At 34.8% G+C, this 24,388-nt stretch overlaps 1 protein-coding gene across 1 annotated transcript in view; it reads left to right on the forward strand.

Moving 5' to 3' along the window:
- Positions 1–24,388, forward strand: part of CNTN6 (contactin 6) — a 155,589-nt gene that overhangs the window by 44,488 nt on the left and 86,713 nt on the right. Inside the window, exons 3-4 of the mRNA XM_041762914.1 lie at positions 9,090–9,293; positions 11,554–11,656. Of these exons, the coding sequence (XP_041618848.1) occupies positions 9,090–9,293; positions 11,554–11,656 (307 nt within the window). The remainder of the gene's footprint in view (positions 1–9,089; positions 9,294–11,553; positions 11,657–24,388) is intronic.

Below are 24,388 nucleotides of genomic sequence, written 5' to 3' on the forward strand. Positions count from 1 at the left end.
CTTTATATTTTCTCTCTAGTATAGTCACACACACACACACAAAGGAAAACATTTCTTAATAAGGCAGTCTTATCAAATACATTTTAGTGTGCTTTATAAAACAAAAACTAAAAATCAAGAACTATGGGAGAATAAGAAAAATTATCAATGGGACTGAATCCTATAAATTTATCCAGGAAAAAAATAGCTCCAGGAAAAAAGCAAAAGAAAAAAGTGTGTAGATGGATTTCCCATATAAATTATTAGTGACAACTCAGTGAAATAGAGTAATCAGCATAAGCCAAACTGAACAGGTGCTATTATATGGATGTCTTTTTTTTTTCCTGAGTACACCAAAGGAGACCTGACTCCAGAATAGGCTTTCTCATGGATTACCTACCCAATTTTTAAGGTAACCACAAAGGTGCTATTCTTCTAGAAAGAGAGGATTTACAGAGAAAGCTTATTCTAGAGAAAAGTATCCATAGTGAAAAAGAAAAGAAACCTAGACAATGATGCCAGAACACAAAACTTGCACATTCTGCTTTATCCTTAGAAATGTGATATTTGGACACAAAACAGGAACTATTCCCTATATTCTAAGGAGAGAAGTAAATTGGCTTTCTTAATCCTATTTCTTAACTAGAGATAAACTCCATGAATGTGACTGAATCTATGCCAGTAGAACCAGATTAAACCCTCGTTTCCATCTTCCTAAAAATATAATTCTAAAATATTACAGAGAAATAGAAGTTTTACTGAAAGTTTTGTCTGAACAACACAGAGTGCTACAATGCACATCTGATTGAAATATTTTTCTTTTTTTTCCTGTTAGACATCACTTTCCTTTCTCCTGAAGTCTCTGTATGATAGTCTATGACTTCCCCCATATACTCACAATCTCTCACAATTCCTTCTATTGTCTATTACAGTTATTATCCTTAATTTGGATACCCGTGTCAGAACAATACAAGCCTCCTAGTTAGACTCTTGGTGATTGCCAGAGGTAAACTTTGGTAGTCAGCTAAATAAAAACTTTTCCTTTCCTCCACAAGGTCTCTGGAGGATTCTCTATATCCAGGTTTATGAGACAGAAAGAGACAATACACTATTTATTATACTTATTCATTTGGGGGAGGGGTCACTGAGTCTTAGAATGGACCTGAAGTGCCATGCAGAGAAGTCTTTCTATCATGGGCTTTCACTCACCTCCAGGATGAGCTTTGGTTAAGAACTTGTAACAGAGATTCTGCATAAGTCATTTGCAACAGCCCTGAAAGCAAAATGTCCTCTAAATTTTTCTAATGGACATGAAACCCTTGAAGCCAAAGCTATAGGTTGAATATGAAAATAAGCTGTCAGTAGATCTTCATGGGTGCAGTGAGTTGGCTGAGCTTCACATGAAATTTTCTTTAAAAAAGACAATGTGAAGAAATGATACATGTTGTCTAATATAATTAAGACCACCTTCACCGTGAAATAATAGTTTCCCCATATCTAAAGTAAAGCAGATTCTTTCCCTTTATTGCCTCCATATAAAACTCTCAATCCTGGGCTCATAAAAATCATAGGTTTAACATTTGTTTTAGGGGAAATATCCCATTGTCTTCAAAGATATAACTTTTAGGTTAGTAGAACAATTGAATTTATGCCAGTAGTTTGGAGCATCTATGTCTGTGGTAGGAAGATAGCACTGTTGTTTAAGCCCAGCATTTGTATTTCCATCAATAAAAGTGTTGACAATTCAGCATAAATGGAAAATCATTCCAGCAAAAACTCAAAATTGTATTATAGAATAAAGAAGAAAATTACATTGAGAAAAAGTGCTAAGCTTTCATATACTCTTCTTCTCAATTAGCTTTTTCCCCCTTCTGTTTCTGAAGTAAATGACAGTGACATTTTCTTTTTGTTTTTGTTTTTGTTTTTTGGTGGAGTCTTTGGTTTTGGTTTTGTTTGTTTGTTTTTTGTTTTTTTGACAGTGATGTTTTCTTAATGACTAGGTCAAATTAGCAGTTTTACTTTGGGGTTGCTTGAACATGTAAAAGACAGAACAGTTGCCTGTGTGTATAATAATAGTGACAACATCATTATTGAACTTGTACTATTTATTTACTCAGCAAAAGTATATTGTATACATACTAAGTGCCACTCATTTTAGTGATTTTAGGGATATAGTGGAGAGCAATGTGACAAAGTTTTTACCTTCATGATTCTTATAATAAAACAAACATAAAAATGTGACAGATGGTAATAAAAGATAGGGAGGAAACTAAATGGGATAAGGAGTGCTGGGTGTTGCTATTGTATATTCTGAGGGTGTTGCTATTGTATATTCAAAGAAAACTTTCTTGACATTTGAGAGGAGAACTCAAGGAATGAGAGAGTGAAACATTGAGGAAAGGCAGTTTGGGCAGAGGGAACAGCATGTGCAAAGGCCTTACAGTAGGGCTGCATCTGGCACATTGGAAGGATAGCAATAAAATAAGTGTGGATAAAGAAAAGTGAGCAAACAGGAGCATAGATGAGGTTGTAAGCACTGCCTTAAAGATATTTTAGAGCCTTTGAATTTTACTCTGAGTGAGGTTAGAATGGATTGTATGGTTTTGAGCAAAAGACTGACATGCTTTCTCTGACTTCCAGTTTAAAAAGTTTATTCTAGGGAATAGACCATGAAGAGACAATAATATGAGGAATTAAAAGTGATTACAATTACTTAGGTGATAAGTAACAGTGACTTGAACCAGGATGATAGCAGCAGACAGGTGAACAAGTAACCATCTTTGGTATATAATTAGAGGGTATAACTAAAATAATTTCCTAAAAGATTGGATGTAGGTTGTAAAGAGAAAGAGAGGGGTGGAAATAGCAAGTGTTGTTACCTGTATTGGAGAATATGTAATACCACCTACAGAGGTAAATTGATTTGCCTAGTATTAGTGTACCGTGTTAGAACCAGAAGGATCATGTACTGGACCAGAGTCCCAGAATTAATTTTCCCAGGTCCAGTGCTCCACATTTCCTCTGTCTACTTTCAGAATCTTATTTTTCCTGGTAATATTTTCCCTTCCTTTCTAGCACATCAAACAGAACTCTCATGTTATATACTCTTTCCATTTGTACAGCCCAGGATTTCTCAACAGCAGCACTATTGACAATTTAAGTGTGAGATAATTCTTTGTTATGGGGTTTGTCCTGTGCATTGTGAAGATGTTTAGCAACATCTCTGGCCTGTGCCCATTTGATGCTAGTAGCGGCCTTCTCCCAATAGTGAGAAGGGAAAAAATCTCCAGATATTGCCAAATATCCTCTCTCAGGCAAAATCACCATGGTTGAGAACCACTGGCATGACCCATCTCTTATATTCTCTGTATTTAATTCACTCATAGAGGATGGGAATTGAGAAGAAAAAAGGAAGTCTAGACCTTCTGTATTTGCCTCCCATGACTTACCCAGTCTTCCTTAAAGTTGGAGGTTTCTCAGAAGTTCCTTCAGAAGCTGACTGTGTTTTCATTCCTTCTCCAGGTAGGACTTGCCAGTACATGAACAGTCCTAGAGTTCTTTGGAAGCTAGCAATAATAGGAACTCAGAGGGCCTTTATTTAGTGGTTGTTTGTCGGCCACAAAAGCAGCTATCTCCATGATTCTGAACAGGAGATGTATAAATCAAAAGGCATCTAATAAAATCTAGGTGGTTAAGCAATAATTGTGGGACAAATGGGAACTCAAATAGGAGTGGTTGTAAAGGTGTCAAGGCAGTGTTCTGGATTACATCATAAACTTGCTCAATACCAATATCGATGACTTCAACCCAGAAAAGGAATTATTTTTCTTGGATTAGGTCTTTGCCACTGAGCTAGCATAGCCTTGATTTACCACTCAACAGGCAGTCACATTTAACCCTAGAGCTCTGCACAAGGTTTGTAGTAAAGTATACTCATTCCAGAATATTCCAAAGGGGAGATTTAGCCACTAAATCTGGGCACTATGCTTCAAATTCCTTATTCTTCTCATTTATTTTCTACTTCTAGAAACATACTACCAAGTTTAAGGTCTGTTTTACAGAGCCGATAGAAGTTCTCAGTGTCAGTGTTTATTACTATTGGTGTCTTTCACATGGGATACTTGCCCTCTAATAAAAATAACATCCCATATAATGGGTACAATTGCATATATCTCTTGTGTTTGTATTTTAAATATTACAGTGCAAGATATAGGGCTGTAAAAGATGTCAAAACATAATCATGCTCTAGGGAAAATAGAATTTGTTGTATGCTTGAGAGAACAGCAGATAGAGTTTTCAATTGCTTACTGCAGATGTGCCACTTCTAATAATAATAAAATTGTAGAGGATGGTGTCAATGTGAAACTACCAACAATGCTTCAGAAAGGACCAATTATCATTCAGTTCTGATGTTACTGCTGAATCATCACAGGGAAAATGCATCACAATCATTAATAACAGATAAATGTCATAGATGGTGGAGAAAATATTTTAAAAACTCAATGATTTCAAGTTAAGTGGCTCATGAATTATACATTTAATTAAGAAAAGACAAATGGGAAGAATTTTAAACTTCCAATTTGTAAGGTATATTTTTTTCTTTCCCCATTAAATACATACAAATTAAGTATGACAGTGGCTGATGATGGATCAAAATAGATAAGAGCCCCCACTACAGCCTGGCTATTTGGGTGAATGGGAATAGAGATACCATGGGGAGATGGCAGATGGGAAGGATGAAAAATACAGTGACAGGAAGGTCTTGCAGGTTAGCATCTTCACCAGTTCACAGAGGAGCACAGAGAGGTACCTGGTGTCTAGTCACAGAGCTGCTGCCATCTTCCCCTCTGTTCACTCACCCATAAAATGAGAAGATCTTACAGATCTTTTGGTCCCTTCCATCCCAGACATGCCATGCATCTGTGAACTAAGGAACATCCTTTTTTTCCTGGGTCCCAAACACCACCCAAAGAGAATTTTAAAATATAGTCACCATTTTATCAAACTCTGAGCCATTTCCCTTCCTAGTATGATTATACAGAATAGATTTGGAATTACTATTATGTTAGTGATTTTCAAAGTAGTGTTCCAGGACCCACCAGTGCCAGCATTTCCAGGGTATTTGTTAGCGATGCAAATTCTCTGGCTCCTTCCCAGACACACTGAAAAAGATATTGGGAGGGTAGATCCCAGCAGTTTGTGTTTTACCAAATCCTCTGAGTGATTGTTACACACACTAAAGTTTCAAAATCTCTGCTCTAGTGAGGCCATTTTGGAGAAAAGAATTATTTCTTAATGGCTTAACAAATGTGTTCTGTTACCTGCTAGCAGTAGCTATAGATACATTGAAGTAATTGAAATGACAGGTTGACCTTTTTTTCTCTGTAAGATTCTGAGGAAATTGAACACAGGACAGACAGTGTTGGTGAGATAGGTGGTGAGGAACAGTTGTCCTAGGTCTGAGTAGGCTTTGATATGCAGAGAGTTTGGGTTTTTAGAAAGAAGTCTGAGAGTAAGTAAGGAAGAATGCTCCAAGGGGAGCATATTGACTTAGAAGAAGAGGATCAGTTGTAGATAAATAGAAAAGAAGAAAAGTGGTATTAGGGAAAGAGCAAAGGATTTGGCATCTGAAGGATCTAGGTTCAAGCCCTCCACCTTTTACCTGCAAACAATGTGATGTTGGGAAATTACTTTTATATTCCTAGCTCTAGTACCTTCTCCTTTTTAATGAGCATATTACCAACAGCCAATCAGCTCCACAAAATAAAATTTTGAGATGATGCAACAGGTATGAAATAAAAGTACTCATTTTTTATTATTATTCTTTATGTAATCTTCCTTATTTCTGGACCACTTTCTTTTGGCAGCTTCTAAATGTTCCACTATTAAAGAAGGAATAGATCAGAAAGTTTTAGCAACTAAGGTAAAAAGGAATTCACCAAGGGAGAAATGGAAATTACAGTCTCTGGTCTCAAGATTATAGGGTAAAGAATACAGAGATTTGTTGGGCATTAGTGGCAACCTGTAATTTCTGTTAAGTGAGAAAGGTTAACCTTGGATTTCAGAGAGCTAGAGCTCGTTCCTCTCCCCAGATCACCACTGAATAAAGATCCCTAAACTGAGACATGGCCCTGGGAATTTACTCAATATTGTCTTTATTTCACAAAGGTTCAAAAGATGAGGAGTCACTGACAACAAGGGAATCTGAACTATATTTTTTCCTCCTCTTTATATTGAGGAGAAATTTACTATCTAGTTACCTCTCAGTTTCAAACAAAAACCCTTTGAGCATCTCTTCTTTGGTGGAGACAGTAACAGGCTTAGAAGTGAGGCAGCAAAGGACATCAGTAAAAAAAACTTAGAAGCAAGAGACCACATGAAATGATAAAAGACTCCAGTAGGGACTTGCAAAAGCAATGAAGTTTCAATACCCTGGAACAGGATAAGAATGTCAAAGCATATTTTCAAAAATAAAAAGTGAATTGCATTTATGCATACTTGATCTAAAGCATAAGGCTCTTAAGGAGATCAAAGGAATGCTAAGGGTGGAGTAGACAATTCATAGAAACATAGGCTTCACTTCCTGTTCATTGCAAAAATAAATGTTTTTGCAACATCTCAAGCATTGCTCATCCACCCTCTGCTTGGTCATCTCTAATGATAGAGAGCTCATTACCTCACAAATCACCTGCTGTTATAACTGAAGTTTAGATTGGTCTTCATTATATTAAGGGCCATATGGCCTTCTGTAACCCTCAACAGCCAAGTCCTATTTTTTGCCTGCTGGGCATCAATAGAAAGGGCTTTATTTAACCCTTTATGCACATGACAGCAATTCCATCTATGAAGACCGCTCAATTATTCTTTCCCACCTTGCCCCAAGGTAAAAATCTAACTTCTTTTTGTTTTCTTGGTGACTTAACTTCTGGCCTTTGTTATGTTGGTTATCTGTCTCTTGATATACTTGAGAATTTTAATTCCCCTTTCAGTAAGGGGTGCTCTGAACATAATATTCTGGTTCAAACACTTGAGTCATTTGTAAGGTGTTGAAAATACAGATTCCATGATAATTCACTCAGATAAAAGGAAACCAAATTGCTAGGAATAGGATTAGCTATCTGTATTTTAATAAGCTTCCTTCGTGATTCTAATGTGCTCTGAATAAAACATAATACTCCAGTCTGAACAGTTCAGAGTAAGAATGAAAAATAATATTCATCATATTGTTTTACAAGTTGTATGTAATTCATTCTAGTGTTTAGTTTTCCTGACACTATTTCCATCCTGGTTTTTTTCCTATTTATATAAATATTACATAGTAATTAAAAATTATAATATGACAGAAACACATTAGGCAGAGAGTAAAAAGCCTTTGTATTTCCTCCCATCACCCTAAGAAAACTTCGGTATACGTTCTTCGGTTGCTAAATGTAATAATTTGTATATAGAAACACACATACACACATATACATATACACAGTGCTAAACATCTTGATTTACAACATGCTTTTCACATAACCATACATCTTGGATTTTTTCTACCTGAACAGTACTTTTATAGATTTAATGGCATCCTGTTTTCTCATTTGACACATAAGTGACATTTTGTTGATTGATCTCTGATGTATCATCCCCACATATTTTCTTCCTTCTGACAATTATATCAGAGTTCTCTCAGTATAGATGAATTCATTTTTACTAACTTATGAATTGTTGTTAGAATTTAAGATTTTAGCTCCTCCCCACCATTAATGGTCCGTTTGTAGATCTTTCTGCTTTCTCCCTCTTTCCTTCCTTCCTTTTGTGCTTTCTAAAATTGGGTTCTCTGAGTGTACCATTAATGCTTTATTTTTAACTTGGTGAAAGAGATGACAAAGATGGCAACACTTCCTCATGAGTTTTTCTCTATAGATGAAATTAAGGTCAGAAGAGCTATTGATGTGTATTTCCTCCTCATTCTTTAGAGAATTTAAATTCTGTAAAGTTAGTGAAAAATGTTTCATATAGTCTGCTTGCACCTGGGATAGACCACTAGAACATATCAGAAATAATTAGTCGTTTTTGGCTTTACTATACCTTGCTCCTGCACTCATTTTTAATAAAAGTGCAGATGACAAATATGACCCATAGCTTCTGCCTGAACAAGAGGACCCTAGTTGCTTCAACAGCTCTTCTATGAGCTGTGATTTCCTAGTATGTGATTTCCAAGTTCATCTGTAGGTGAAGATGTTTTTCAGCTGTGTATTTCCCTTCTTCACCCTTACCACACTTAAAAACCTTAATCCACAAGAAATGTTTTTCTTTGTTCAAATATTTCTGACTAAAATTTTTTCAAATTGACATGTTATTTGTGCAAAGATATGGAACAACTATAAGTCTCATATATTTCTGGTGGAGACGCCAACTGGTACAACTTTGGAAAATTCTTTTGTAGTTTCTTATAAAATTAAACATACATCTATCTCACTCGAAGGAACTTATCCAGGAGAAATGAAAATGTTGGTAGTCATTTCAACGTGATACATAATGGTCCCAACCTGGATACCATCCAAATGTTCATCAGTAAGAAAGTGGCTGAACAAATTGTGGTATATTTATAAAATGGAATATTAGCAACAGAAAGGAATGAGGTACTAACTGTCATACAACATAAGAGAAAATTTTAAAAAATATATGTTAAAAGAACTCAGACACAGTTTAATGTGGACATCCTTTGGGCCATATATTGAAAGACATTGCTTTAATATGAGCATTACTACTGGAGAAATACAGTGTGCATTTTATGCCTATAATATTTTATATATGTTATAGCTTTTCTTTTCTTTTTTGTTATAGCTTTTCTTAATACATTTGTCCACTTGTTCTCTTGGCATGCCATTATCACACCCCTAAATGCACAAATGCAATGATGGGCAGGAAGACATATAACTTATCATCCAAATTTGAATATATTTGAATATAAGGGAATATTACAATTATATCAAGACAGCAAGCATAAACTGGACAAACAGGTGCATACTTTTATTCTAATTATAGAGAAAAGGGCACAAAATTTTCAGGTAAGAATGAATACTGTAAGGATAATGGTTTTTTTTTTTTCTGTTTTCTAGATTTATCTTATGCATGGACCTTCAATGATAACCCCTTATATGTTCAAGAGGACAAAAGGAGATTTGTATCACAAGAGACAGGAAACCTATACATTGCCAAAGTGGAACCATCAGATGTGGGCAACTACACTTGCTTCATAACAAACAAGGAAGCCCAGAGAAGTGTTCAAGGACCACCCACTCCATTAGTGCAGCGCACTGATGGTAAGATGAGCTATCTTGGGAATATACTTTGTCCATCGCTTTTTGAAGCCTGGGGACATCTGTTGAGGTTTCAGCTTCCCTCTGGTTGAGGAGCCATATCATCAATGAGTTGAAGTCCAATTTACAAATATGATGAAAATCAGATACTATAAAAAATATAATAGAAAATTCTCTGACTCATTCACTTGGTGAAGTTTATATGATTCTCAGTATATTGTGCCATTGGAATATATCCTTTCTTTGCTTAAGGAACATCTAATATTTAAAAAGTTTGTTTGCAAGAGTAAGCGTGTGTGTGTGCACGTGTGGGTGCTGCCAAACTTATTAATTGAATAATATTTTTTTCAGTGAGAATAGGATGCAGCTTCTCTTTAATGCCTCTTTCTTCTCCATGTTTATCTTTTTTGTTCACTCTTTATTCACCTGACTGGCAAAATGGGGGAAAAAAAACCTCACATCCAAGGAAAGCAAAGCAAGCAAATATTAATTATAAGCATTCCAAAGAGGAATGAAACACGAGATTCATACTAATTATATTTCTCCAAGGAAGATAATTCAAATTAGTCTCTGATGAGTTTTGTAGCTTAGTCAAGACGTAGCTGGCACCAGATTTAGAAAGCTAGAAAACCTAGGGAAGTCATTGAGTAGAATAATCCTCAAGTCGATTCTTTAATTAAATATTCACAGTGGTAAATGTAAAGATAGAAAACCTGTTGATGCATTTGATGATCAGATCTGGACTTGAAATGTAGTACCTCATAGAGTTTTTCTCTTCTCTGACGATTTTAAGAAGAGCAAGAACATAATGCTAATGATGGCTAACAGAATCATGGAACTAGCTCCATACTGGTAGTTCTTATGACAGAGCTTTTATAATCACTAACCACCCAAACATGTTTGTGTAGTCTTCATTCAGAATTCAGCAACCACTAGATTTATTCATAAGTCCAATTTCTTTCCTTCAGTGAGTATTCAGTTCATCACAGAAAGAGCTCATAATCAATAATATGAATAGAAATTCTACCATTTTTCCTTTTTTTGGTCTACTTTTAGTTTCTGCTTCTCCCCTTCTTAATTCCTTCATTCTTCTATCCCTATCCCCTCTATTCTCCTTAATACATACATGGTAAAAACAGATCAGAAGAATTATACAATATTAATGGTATTTATATAAGAAATATCAAATCTCTTCTAAAAGTAGTCACTCAAGAACTATAAGAGGTCAAGAAAATAGAACATAGAAAATTTAACCGATTTAGTTGGCCGAACTAGTACTCTCTACCACATCAATCATAGCTTCTTTGAATGTTTGGAATGATCAAGATCTTAAAAATCAAGTATTTTTATTTGATACATATTTTGTAAGTTTCAGCTTCTGTGCAGTTGTACTGGACACAAATAAATCATTTACTTTTGGAATGTATTACTCTGCTATTTAGTATGTAAGCTAAAAGAAAAAAAAAAGAATCAAATATTTGAAGAATCTTGATTTGCCACTGATTAAATAAATTGAGTTAATGAGGATAGCCTAGAGAGATTTTTCTGTTTTACCTCTCGTAGATAGCATATTTACATATATTAGACTACTGTCCTATTCTTATCCTTGCCCATATCCACAATTCCTTATTGAAAAATTTGAAACTATAAAAACAACTGTTTTTTTAATAAGTGTATAGCAAACTGCTTTAACAGTAAATCCTTAATGAACTGACATAAGCAGATTTATGTCTTTACTTCAATTACTGTTTTACTTCATACGTTTTGTTGTAGAAATACTGTTATTCTGTATTAAGAGAACTCCTACAGTATTAGCTGAAAATTTCCTTATTCCTGAACAGATCTGGCCCCATGAGTTCCATGCAAGGGTAATAGATCTGAGAAGACACTTTCTTGATAATTCAGAAGCATTTTAGGATCTAGGTGCATTCAAAAAAAAAAAAAAAAGAATCTAGGTGCATTCATTTCTAAATTGGAAGACAAATTCTTTGTTAAGATTCTGATATGGAATATAGGGAAATTTGGGATGCCTCTACTCTGATACATTGATATATCTTAGATATTTCTTTTTTAAGCAAAAAAGGAATGCATTATTTCCTTAAGTATCATCATATAGTTTCTTTGCCCTCTATCACTTATTGAAATATATAAAAAATGTTGTTAATTGAAGGACAAAATAATCGGATTTTGGTTAATGAAGCATTTACTTCACAGAAAACCTCTATTCTCCAGAAATGCTGCTAGCTCTTTTGATATTTAACAGGTGTGATGGGGGAATATGAACCAAAGATTGAAGTTCGTTTTCCTGAAACTATACAAGCTGCAAAGGATTCATCTGTAAAACTGGAATGCTTTGCCCTTGGAAAGTAAGGTTTTTTTGTTTTGTTTTGTTTTGTTTCTGGTTGTTTAATTTTTTTAAACCTTTTTGTTATTCAAACATTGCTCTAAGGTAAATTACCAAATAGATTTCAAATGCTGGGCAAAAGTGGAACTTTCTGATTAGAATTTAAACAAACATGCCTAATACTCTGAAAATGATTGGGCCTCCCCTAAATGTGCTGATATTTCCTCTAGTTTGAGCATAATGAGTCCCATTTGGGCAGCATTTTGAGGAGGAATGTGTGTATTTGTATAAGATGGTGAACAAGTCACTAAATCTCCAACATATCCTTCACTCCATCTTATCCTACATCCAGCTATATATTGCCTGGAGTATCTTTTTGCTTAATTAATCAGCAATACTTGTAAGTGAAAAAATCTGCACTGCAGGTTTCCAAAATAAAACTAATTAAAGGCTATTGTTAATAGTAGATCATTAGAATTGAGCGAAACCTGCCCTGGTCGTGCAGGTACTTTGTTTTACTCAGATAAGTATTTATGAGCTAACAGGTTTAGAATGCTTTTAAGCCAGCCAAATATTTGCATTTTTGCATAGAGTATGCAGACAACTCTTTGCCTTTTAGCTATATTCAGATTCATTTTTATGCCTCTAAGTACTGGTACCCAAGTAAGGAAGAGATAGACTAGATCTGCTGTTTTTAAAGTGTGCATATGAATTACCTAGGGACATGTTAAATTGTGATTCTGTAGGTCTGAGGTGAGTCTTGATTTTTCTATTTCTAACAAACCTCCAGGTAATGATGATTCTTTTCTATAAAACATATTTGGAATAGTAAGAGACTTGACCCTATCAAATTTGAAGGCTTACCTCTAAATACAGTCTCTTCCCAAAGTGGTCATCACATTTAGAAAAAGTAATTTAGACTCCAAAACATGAAAAACATTTTTAAAAGTTTCCATTTTGTTATTAAGTAAATATGAAGCAGGAGAGCCAGGTTTTTGTCTCATGGAGTCAAAGAACGAAGGAGAGTGAGTAAAGCAATAGGGTTTTGTTAAGCAAGGATACAAGGAACAAAAAGCTCTCAGATTGAGAGGGGTCCTGGCAGAGCTGCCACTGAGGGCTTTTAGGGTTGGTCTTTCATTAAAAGCTAACCAGGGAACTTAAATCTTTTTAATTTCTCTACTGACATCACCTTTGTGCAGGACAAGTGATAACATCTTTAATGGCTTACTTCTTTTTAGGGTCTGTTTTTAGTTTGTTGGTCACAGATGACTGTCATAAAAAAAGACACCCCCATTCCCACCCCCGCAACAACTAGGGCAGTGTAGTCTGATGTGTTCCCTTACCCCTGGTTTCCTTACACTTACACATTTTTGAGATTTCTGTGAACCTGATCATGGAGCCCCCTACCTATCTCTTCCTAGCTAGCCCTACCTGTCTTTTTATCAGATATACTAAGTCTTCTTAAGTTCCTTTCCATATATGAAATTGTGTAGATCTTTATATTAAATTTCTCAAGTTATTCATTTCTCATGTATTTAAGAGACCGTATCTTATTTTCATACAATATTGTTCCCATAGTATTTGTCCAATAATTACCAACTGATTAAATCATGCTTAAGAAAGTGACGAAACAGGACTTTATGTCACAGCCTTTGAAGGTATGATTAACTTTCGCCATTTTCAAGCTTTCTCCAAAATTAAAGTTTATAAAAAAAAACATAAAATGTCAGCAAAATACTTTGAGAATTAGACAATTTACTTAAAAAGACCAATAAAAGCATCTGAAAGGAATATTTATAGTTGATTCTATTATATTTGGCATCAGGAAATATGGATTCCTGTAATTTAAAAAATACTCTTACATGGTAAATAATTTTGAAAATTATTGAGGCTGGTTCTCAAAGAGTCTCATGTAAATAAATTCACCTGATTTTAAATTCTGAACTTAGAAACTTTTAAATAAATGATTAAGATAACTGCTTGTGAAACCAATGAAGACAGATTCAATTTGCAATATTCTCCAGAGTTGTCTATTAGCAAATATGTTTCTTAACCTTTATGAATTTCCACATACTCATCCAAGAGGAGTTATAATGATACCTGCCTTTTATGTTATTTTGAAGTATAGAGTGGATATTACACGTAAAAAACATTTAGCACTAAGCTTGGCATTTAGGCAATGAACGTTCATTGAATTATTCTGAATCCAAAATGCAAATTATCTTTATCTTTTTGTCTAATCAGTGTTTGAATTAGTGAGGATGATGGAACTAGATATCGGTAACTCAGAGGATCTACATGTCCATTCCTTTTGTCTCTTATACTCATGGCAGTATAAGAGAGAACAAAAAAGAAGCTCAATTCTGGAGTAGAAAAGAGGAGTAAACAAGAAGAAAACTTGGTTGATCTGTAGAGGCTTTGAATTGCTCACATATCAGATTTCTTAATTTTATTTATGTTTACATTTTATTTCTAAAAAATTCAAATCTACAGAAATGTTGAAAGAGCAATACATGGACAATTATGTCAGTTATATATATCCTTCACCTGAGCCAACGAAGTATAAATCTTTGTCACATTCCCTTCTCTCTCTGTCCTCTCCTGACTGTCTCTCTCTCTTCCTCTCTCAACACACACACCCATACTCACACCCACGCACATGCCATGCATTAAAACAGATAGGTGATAAGTTCTAATTTGGCCTGCATTTTGGTGAAAGATATGTCACTCAAAATATTGCTAAAGATCCACACTCCATTTTCAGGTCAGCTTGCTATGAAATGGAGTGGTGGAGGAAAGGAAAAAAGCAGAGTCAGGAAATGTTGACCATCCCAGTTAAAGTTCCACATTTGACCTCACTCTTGATCCATTCATGGGTACATTCTATAAGAATTCACTGGAAGGAAATGGAAGGAGTGAATTAATAATCCAAATAGGGGAGCCACAGCCTTAGGCTATATGAGGGAAATTGCTGAAAATTCTCAAATGGAATGCTTTAGAAATAAATGAAATCATCTCTTTTATTTATCTCGTGGTGTTGGAAACAATTAACACATTAAAACCTGACAACTAGTGAAATTGCATATGCTAAAATGTATTATCTTAAAAACATGTAGGAGTACCTAAGCTTCCTGATATAATTTGTACTAGCAATATCTGACTTAGGAAAATTTGAGTTGGAAAAATAATAGTTAAAAAAACCCTCTTGACATGTTAAATCTCATGGATAAACTGTATATTCACTGTTAAGTTTATACATAGAAGATGTGTTGCGCATGAAATAAAATGAAGAAGAATGGAAGATGATGAGAATTACTTCATAGAAAATTGCTGAGGAAATAATTGGTTTACTGGAATATACTCCATAAGATTTTATGTGACAAAATCAATCAATGTTGAGATTATGTTTCTTATAGTCATTAATATGAGATTGAAACTCCTTGGGGTTAAAATGGAAAGTCCAAAGCATCCACCAGGTCAAAGTGATAGTTTTAAAGTAACCTGTATAAGAAACACATATTTTGTGTAATTGCAGTGTAGATGCATTTCTCATTTCTATAGGTGGATGAAATGTATGTGAAAATGTTTTGTATATTTTGGAAAATATTATACATCTGTGAGCTACTAACAAAAAGTTTTTATATATGCTTGCCAGCAGTTTTCATAGAACAAATTGCATTGCAGTTGAGACACTGCAAACATACTGAAAATGCCTTTTATTCTATTATAAAATTTGTCATTTATACTATGACAACTTTTTAAAAATTTGCATAATTAATAAAAACAACACATTCTCTAAAAAATTATTATAGGATAGCCATAAAATAACAACCTGAAAATGTTAAAAATCAAACCTCTTGCTTTATAAATTATAAATCAATATTTGCAGATTTATTACAAAGTGCTTTTACAAACTCTACTAAAAATAATTATGGATCATGTTCTCTGACATGTCTTCATGAATATATTGTCATGTTGAATTTGGGCTTTGTTATTCTTTTTTTTTTTTTTCAAATATAGGAACTGCTTTGTACAAATCAATTTAAATCTCCTTGTTCACTTTCTGAGGTGCCACATTTCTTTTTAAGATGTTCGATCAACACAAAACTGAGCAAAGCTAATTTGCAGAAAGAAATCAAAGTTCTTTTTCTTATTAACAAGGTTTCTAAACACTTTCATTAAAAAATGAATGCTTTTTATTTTATAAACTATATATTCATTAAGCAAGCGTTTATATATTTTGATACATAAGAGAGATAAATAGTGAAAGGGAAGCAGGAAGAGAGCGAGGAAGGGAGGAAGGCAATCAATAGGTGAATCAGTTGGTATATGGGAGGGAAAAATTAAGACAGGTCAGTGCTATGTCTTATTCTTACTAAGTTTTTTATTTTTAGGACCTAAGATGGTTTCTAAAATGCTGACTGGCTTTCATTAAACGTGGGTGGAATACAGCACGCACATACTTGCATAATTATGCAATATCTTCCTTTTCCTGTGGAATATTCTTTCTCTTGAATGTATAGCTTTTTTGGGTGCTTGTATCATGACTGGTGTTCTCTGAGCTTCTTCGGAGGCTCTATGACATAGTAGCTGTCATTAATCTTGGCAAATCCCAACCATCATTACTTCAGCTATTTCTTCTATTTTTTTTTCTTTGTTCTCCTTCTGGTATTTCTGATAAATATCTGTTGCACCACTTGTAGTTGCCCACAGTTGTTGGATATTCTGGGTTTCTGATTTTGTTTGTTTGCTTTTCATTCTTTTTTCTCTTGCATGTAAGTTTGGGAAGCTTCTACTACTATTTCTTCTAGTTCACCTATTTTTTCCTTAGCCATGTTCAGGCCACTGGCAAGCCTATCAAGGAATTCTCACTTGTATTACAATGTTGTTTCTTTTTCTTTTCTTTCTTTTTTTTTTCTGGCATTTCCTTTTGATCATTACTTACAACTTTCTTTTCTCTGCTTACATTAATCATATGTTTTCATGTGTTGTCTGCTTTTTTTCCATTAGAGCCCTTAGCACTTTAATCATAGTAATTTTAAATTTCCAGTCTGGTAATCCCAGAATATTTGCCATATTTGAGGGTGGTTCCAATGGTTGCTTTGTCTCTGCAGTCTGCTTATTGATATGCTTTGTATTTTTGTTGTTGTCATTGAAACCATAGATGAGGTTTATCAATTAAACGGAATTGGGGTTATTAGATTTTAGTGTGAGGTTTAACGTTTATCCAGCAAGGAGTTAAGATGTGTTTACTGCTTACCATTTTTGTTTACTATAGTTGTGGTGTCAGAGGCTAACATTTTCTCTGTTGTCTTTGTTTGTGCCTCCCCTATTGTCTTTGGGTTTCCCAGGAAACTCTTTCTTGTGTAGAATCTGAGGTCTACAATTCTTTCAACTATAATCCCTTGCTATTATACAGGATCCTTATTGATAATATGAAATTCCTAGCTTGCTAATTTTATCATCTTTGTTATTTATGAATCTGTGTCTGTTGACTTCTTTTTCTTCTAGTCATGATTCTCATTTTTATACTTTTTTAGGTTATCTAGTAATTTTAGATTGAATTTTAAACATAATGAATGTTGCATTGTTATATCCTGATTATGACATATTTATTTAAAGTATTGGATTTTATTGACAGGAGTTAAGTTACTATAAATCTGCTTGATCTTACTATGGTTTATTATTAAGCTTCCTTAGACTACATATAGAATAGACTACTCATAGAATAGACTTTAGTCTGAGGCTAGTTAACTAGTAAGATTGAATGCTCCAAATATTTACTAAGTCTCTTTTCTAGTAGCTCAGAGGAACTCAACTCTCTTATAGCCCTGTTTGAGCTCTGAAAATTGTTCTATGCTGAGTCTCGTGTGACACGCTTATGCACTTTCTTTTCATTACCCCATCATCTCTGATACTCTGCTCTGCAATCCCAGTCACTTAATCTTGTGTGTCTCCTCAACTCAGAGAAATATTAACTTCCTATTTAGGTTTCTCTTCCTTATTCTCTTCTCTGGAAAATATCTGTGTATAGAAAACAGGATACCAAAGTCTTGCTTTGTGTATTTCCTCTCCTTTAGGGATCACAGTTTTGTGCCGTCCATTGTTATATTTCTGGAATCAAGTTTGTTTCCCATGTAATTGTCTAGTTTTTCATTTGTTTCGAGCAGAAAGGCAAGTGTAGTCCCAGTGATTTGAACATAGTTGGAAGTCATGTATTGTTATTTTGCCAATTGTGAAGGTAAATACAGTGAAGTTTAAAGAAATTAACTAACTAATCCACATAAATTGCAGATCTGGAATTCTAATCTAAATCACACTGATTAGATCTTCAAAACTCACACTCAGCCAGCCCAGGTGGCTCAGCGGTTTAGCGCACCTTTAGCAGGGTGTGATCTTGGAGACCTGGGATCGAGTCCCACATCAGGCTCCCTGCATGGAGCCTGCTTCTCCCTCTGCCCATGTCTCTGCCTCTCTCTCTCTCTCTCTCTCTCTTTCTCTCATGAATAAATAAATAAAATCTTAAAAAAAAACCTCACACAGAGCCATTTGATATTTGCATCAAATTATCTTTTAATATATGAATTCATTCCCTGTGTGTAGAGGTAGTTAGCCCCAAGTCTGTAAATGTTTTCCTAACAAAAGCCTTGAAAACTTTCAGTAAAATGTTTAAAAGGGTGTGATCCTGGAGACCTGGGATCGAGTCCCACATAAGGCTCCCTGCATGGAGCCTGCTTCTCCCTCTGCCCATGTCTCTGCCTCTCTCTCTCTCTCTCTCTTTCTCTCATGAATAAATAAATAAAATCTTAAAAAAAAAAAACCTCACACAGAGCCATTTGATATTTGCATCAAATTATCTTTTAATATATGAATTCATTCCCTGTGTGTAGAGGTAGTTAGCCCCAAGTCTGTAAATGTTTTCCTAACAAAAGCCTTGAAAACTTTCAGTAAAATGTTTAAAAGATTTTATCTGGGTAATGGAATTATAGATATATTTCCCATTTAGAGTCTCTATAATTACTAATATTTCAGTAACAAGTAAGTTTTATCTTTATACATTATAAATTTTTTAAAGTTTAAAAATATAACCTTTTGAAAGCAGCCTTTGGGAGGCTGCTGCCATCAGGTAGGCAGGGAGACTAGAGAGTAAAGTGTAGGGAAAGCTGACCTGAGTGTTTACTCATAGAAGCTAGCCATCTTAAACCACCATAGACTAGTGTGAGTAGAGAGTAATTAAGACAAAATTTTAGATACCTGCTTGAACTTTAATTGCTATGACTGTGGGGATATGTAACCCACTTTCTATGTTGGGGTTTCAGAGTTGACATGATCACAGCTTTCAACTCTCGGCTTTGTCTCATTTGTTTAACATGACAGACTCTTAATTATCTAAGCTGCAAATTAACTGTATTGTAAAACACCCTGAGAAACTCTGTGTATAGGTGCTATGCAAATGTAGTATGACTGACTGATATATTTTAGTGTCTACTGTTAGGAAAATATAGACCTTCGCTGTTTGTGCAGAAGTTAAATTGATATCCCTCATAAACTCTTCTACCGCTCTTATAAACAACCAAACATATTTTCTTTTTTTTAACCTTAAATTAGTAACTTTGCTGCTAGAGCTCAGAAATGTAAATAAAATTAGTAGCAGCACTGAATGTTCTATGTATTCAGGAGCTTTCATGCAGGACTATGTTTATGTATATGTGTATATCTTATTTTTTTTCTAATTTATGAAAGAAAAGATACCCAGCTTGGCTATTAATTGCAATCAATAAATGTGAAGTTTCACTAAGATGTCTTTAGGTATTCCAGAACCTTCAGATGAAGAGAGGCTATCTAATGTTCACTTTTTTTCTTATACATATCGACATCATGGCAGATTATGGCACAAAAAAGTCCCTGTGAGACCTCAGGATGACAATGGTAGTTTCAAATCAAACTAAGTACATTCAGATCTTTTAAGCCTTTAACAATTAGCTTTAAATACAATCAAAGAGATACCTTAAACTTTTCCTATATGGATGTCTTATAAGTAATTTAGCTTTATTTTTTTGTCTCTTTCTCTCTCATTGAATTGAGTAGCTGAAGAGTGGAGTATTTTTCTTTGTATAGTTTGTCTCATTTGCCCCACACTGAAACCTGATCTAAGTGCTTGCTAATTGTTTTGCATGTTATCATGATGCTGTGTTGCTTGGCATAAACTGCTAAATTCTGGTAAATTCTATGGTAAGCTCCATAGAATGCACCCCCCCACACACACATACACACCTGTTGACCATGCATGCAAATCTGAGACCTGATAAATATTCAAGCCAATCTTTGAGAAATTGAAAGGTATCAATCCTCAACAAACACATATACATGTGCACTCATCTAGGACTGAATGAATTATTAGCAGATTCCCTAACATTTCAAGACAACATTATGTTCTGGAAAGAGCATAGAATTTGAATTCAAAGAGATTAGTGTTTCAATCCTAAATTCCTCTGTCAAGAGCTGGGCTATTATGAGGAGTTTCCTTATCTATAAAATAAAGGCAAAATTAGATAGATAGATGATAGATAGATGATAGATGATAGATGATAGATAGATAGATAGATAGATAGATAGATAGATGATAGAATAGAATTGTTGTAAGGACTGGAAATATCATTAAACTTACCTACTTACCTACCAAAGTACTTGGCCCATAAAAGACAATCAATAAATAGTGACAATTTTATTAATTACAGTCATTGTCAGAGTTGCTTTAACTGAGGAGGTAAAAAGGAACACACAGGAAGGAGACATGGGATCCCTGCATTATATTTTGTGCCAACATAATCCTCAAGGACTTGCTTAGAATAATGGATTTCCATTTCTAATTCTGTGGTTAATAACACATATAAGGATTACTCTCATCCCCTCACTCACTCATTTAGCAAATTGGACACACGTATTTCTTAACTCAGCAAATCTGCTTTGAATACCTCATTCAATCATTAATTCCTTTATTCCTTCATTTATTTAGTCAGTCAGTCAGTCAGAGGAATCTTGCAGGCAGCATACACCAAAATAGGTGCTGGGGAAATAAAGATTACATATAGGCCATGGGGAGCTCACAGGCTTCTGAAGACAGACTGGATGCAACAACACAGATAACACATTTTTCCTGGGATCTACTTTTTCCTTACAAACTTTCAGTGAAGGAAGATTCAAAGATACTCACTCTGGGAGTTTACTGATTATCTTTTCCTCAGGCTACCCTTTGTTACACTGAGATTAGAGGGGTTCACCCTCCATTCCTTTGGCAGAACTAATTTTAGGCTATTATTTAAGGGGTCCTTTAGATCTCTGAGAAATAGGAGATTCTTGCTTTTCTTTGTCTCCTTCCACCAATACTTTCTTTTAATTAACAGACCTTTTAATAACAGTTTAAGAACAGAAGAAATGAGCAGATAGAACAGCAAAATCCCATATAACCCCACACATTTCCCCCTATTACTATTGCTAGTAATGCTATTACTAACATTTTACATTAAGATGGTAAATTTGTTTCAATTAATGAACCAATGTTTTTACTAGAATCCAGTTTCTTTGGTTTGGCCTAACATCCTTTTTTTCTTTTTTAATCCCCGGAGCCCATCTAAGGCTACCATTTTACACTGAGATTTTTTTTTTTTTTTTTTTTTTTGGTCTCCCTAGGCTCTTGTTGGCTGTAAAAGTGTTTCAGACTTCCCCTGTTTTTGATGACCTTGACAGTTCTGAGGACTGATGGTCAGTGTCATTATAGGATCACCCTCTGTTGGAGTTTGTGTAATATTTTCCTCATATTTAGATGGAGGTTATGGTTTGGGGAAAGAAGAACCCAAAGGCAAAGTGCCATTTCACCACATCATATCAATGCTACTACGCTATCAAAATGATTTATGACTGCTGATGTGAGTCTTCATCACTCGGCTGATGTACTTTTTGTCAAGATGCTCCTCTGTAAAATTACTGATTTTTCTCTCCTTCCATATTGACCCTTTGGAAGGAGATTGGTATGCACCATCCTCACTTAATGAATAAGGAGTTATGCTTCACCTCCTTTAAGGTACTAAGTCCTTATAATTTATTTGGCATTCCTCTGCATGGGAGATTTGTCACTTCCCTCTCCCCATCTATTCATTTATTTATATCAGTATTGCTTAGTGGACATTTATTTTATACTTTAGGTTATAATCCCATACTCCTTTATTGATTGTGCTGTTCACATTGTTTCTATATATTATTTTGTAAAATGTTTTTTAAAAATTTTAGAACTAGGGATGCCAGGGTGGCTCAGCGGTTGAGTGTCTGACTTCCACTCAGGGCATGATCCTGGATGGAGTCCCCCATCAGGCTCCCTGCAGGGAGCCTGCTTCTCCCTCTGTCTGCATCTCTGCCTCTCTGTGTGTGTCTCTCATGAATAAATAGATAAAATCTTTTTTAAAAAGATTAAAAATCTTAAAACCATAAACTGTGAATGTGTCTTTAAATCCTTAACCAATCTTCTTTACCCTCATTTTTGATGACAGGGGGACAGAATGTATGTTTTCAGTCAGCCTTCTCCTAGTAGACACTTATGTTCCTTTTGTTTCCATTTTTTGTTGCCATGAATAATGATGTAATGAATACTCTTGTGGCTATATTTTACCCATGTCCATGAGAACTTCCTCAGTATATTTTTAGAAAGTTAGAATTATTGGGTAAAAGGATTCTTAAAAGCTAAGTTTTCTGAAATGTGTTGCCAAATTCTCCTCAAGAATGCTTGTAAAAGGGCCACTTTCACAGACCAGCCTACAAGCTGGGCCTCTTTTGATTTTACTCTGAATACTCTATACTCTGAATCCACAGTGTCAAAGATTGCTTTCATTTTTTCTTCTCCCAAGCCATAAATTGGAATTTAACAGTGCTATTTCTAAAATTAAACTAATTTAAAGGCTCTAAAAATCACCCAAGAAGAATATATATGCTTCTGGAAGCAACTCGTCATCCTTCCCATCCCAGTCTATCACCACCTTTCTCAGGAGACCTACATTTCTTACTTTTTAAATAATTGGCAATTGCATGAGAGAGATTTCAAATCCAAGTACCAAGGTGGTACTGAGCTGAAGGAAAAGAAGTTACTTACTTCCCTTTTTTTTTTTTTTTTTTTTTCGCAGCCAACCTTGAAACCTATCCCTAGAAGCTTTATTGGAATCTAGAGGCATCTCAGTATGTTAAGAAACAAAACAAAGCCACTCTATCCTTTCATCTTTGTCCTTGGACAAAAGGAAATCTATTCACTGGTTGTCAAACACGTTAGTTCATTAGATGAAGAATATATTTCTTAGCACATCCTAATAGAGCCTAATAAAATAACTCATTTTATATCTAGTTAGTTCATGTAGGAACAGCAAAGCATGATGGTATAGAGCTCAATCTCTATGAAAATATTTTTTTGGGGCAGCCCAGGTAACTCAGCGGTTAAGCGCCGCTTTCAGCCCAGGGTGTGATCCTGGAGACCGCGGATCAAGTCCCATGTCAGGCTTCCTGCATGGAGCCTGCTTCTCCCTCTGCCTGTGTCTCTGCCCCCCTCCCTCTCTCTGCGTCTCTCATGAATCAGTAAATAAAATCTTAAAAAAAAAAAAAAGAAAACAGTTTTTTTTTTGTTTGTTTTAAATTTACAGTGTGATACTGGGTGTGTTATTCAGGCTTTCCTAATCCCAGGATCCTCATCTACAAAATACTAACAACAGTAGTCCTGTGTCTCATAGTATTGTTACATGGTTTCATTGTGCCAGGCATATAATATGTGCTCAATACATATTAGATATATAATGATAGAATAATTAAATATTAGCATACCATATGTAATGTTTCCTTTATCTGAAAGTGTATGGTTGAGCAGAGCTAAGGTCAAGACCATAAATTTGATGGGACACAGGCCTCCAGAACCTCACATACTTTAACCAAATTATCATTTTCTTTATCCTAGAGTAACATAATGTTCATGATTGGAGAGGTCTTTATTTAGGTTAATATTATATATTGATAAAACATTATGGACAAGCTGTTAATCAACTACTAAATGAAGTGTCATTTTCACCTTGGAATGACGGTCTCCAGTTTGTGGTTCATGTGCCAATTAGAACTTACTTTACTTTAGTTAAAAGGAGTTGAAAATGGCAATAACATTCTTAGGGAATCTTTAGATAATAGGGCCTTCTTGTCCTTATGTGATAATAATCATGGTAATAAGGAAATTTAGCAAACCTTATTTTTATTTCAAAATTTCTATTTCACAACGTATTCTCACTCATATTTCCTATTTGATCCTCTCAAGAAGCCTTTTATGTGCCCATTGTTATCTCTAGTTATGAGAAGGCTGAGACCTAGAGAAATTGGACAATATGCATTCAATCATACAAAACGTGCTTGTGTCCTTTTACCCTACATGATAGCTTCATTCTGCTGCCACTGTTATTATGACCAAACCATACCTTTTCAAATGGCTGCAGCAATTGTAGTGTCAAATATACCAGACTAATACATGTGCACCATAAGATTTTTCCCTGAGAGAAACCTGGTCTAGACTCTGACCATTAGGACAGGATCGTGACTGCATTTAGATCACTCAGGAAAAAAAAAATGTTTTCCTTTCTCCAAAACAGTGAGATTGTTCTACAGAACTCATGAATGTATCCTCATTGTATCCCCATAGGACAATCTTGCATTCCAAACTCTTTGTATGAATATTTCAAGT

Source organism: Vulpes lagopus, chromosome 7 (genome assembly GCF_018345385.1).
Source record: "Vulpes lagopus strain Blue_001 chromosome 7, ASM1834538v1, whole genome shotgun sequence".
Taxonomy (NCBI): domain Eukaryota; kingdom Metazoa; phylum Chordata; class Mammalia; order Carnivora; family Canidae; genus Vulpes; species Vulpes lagopus.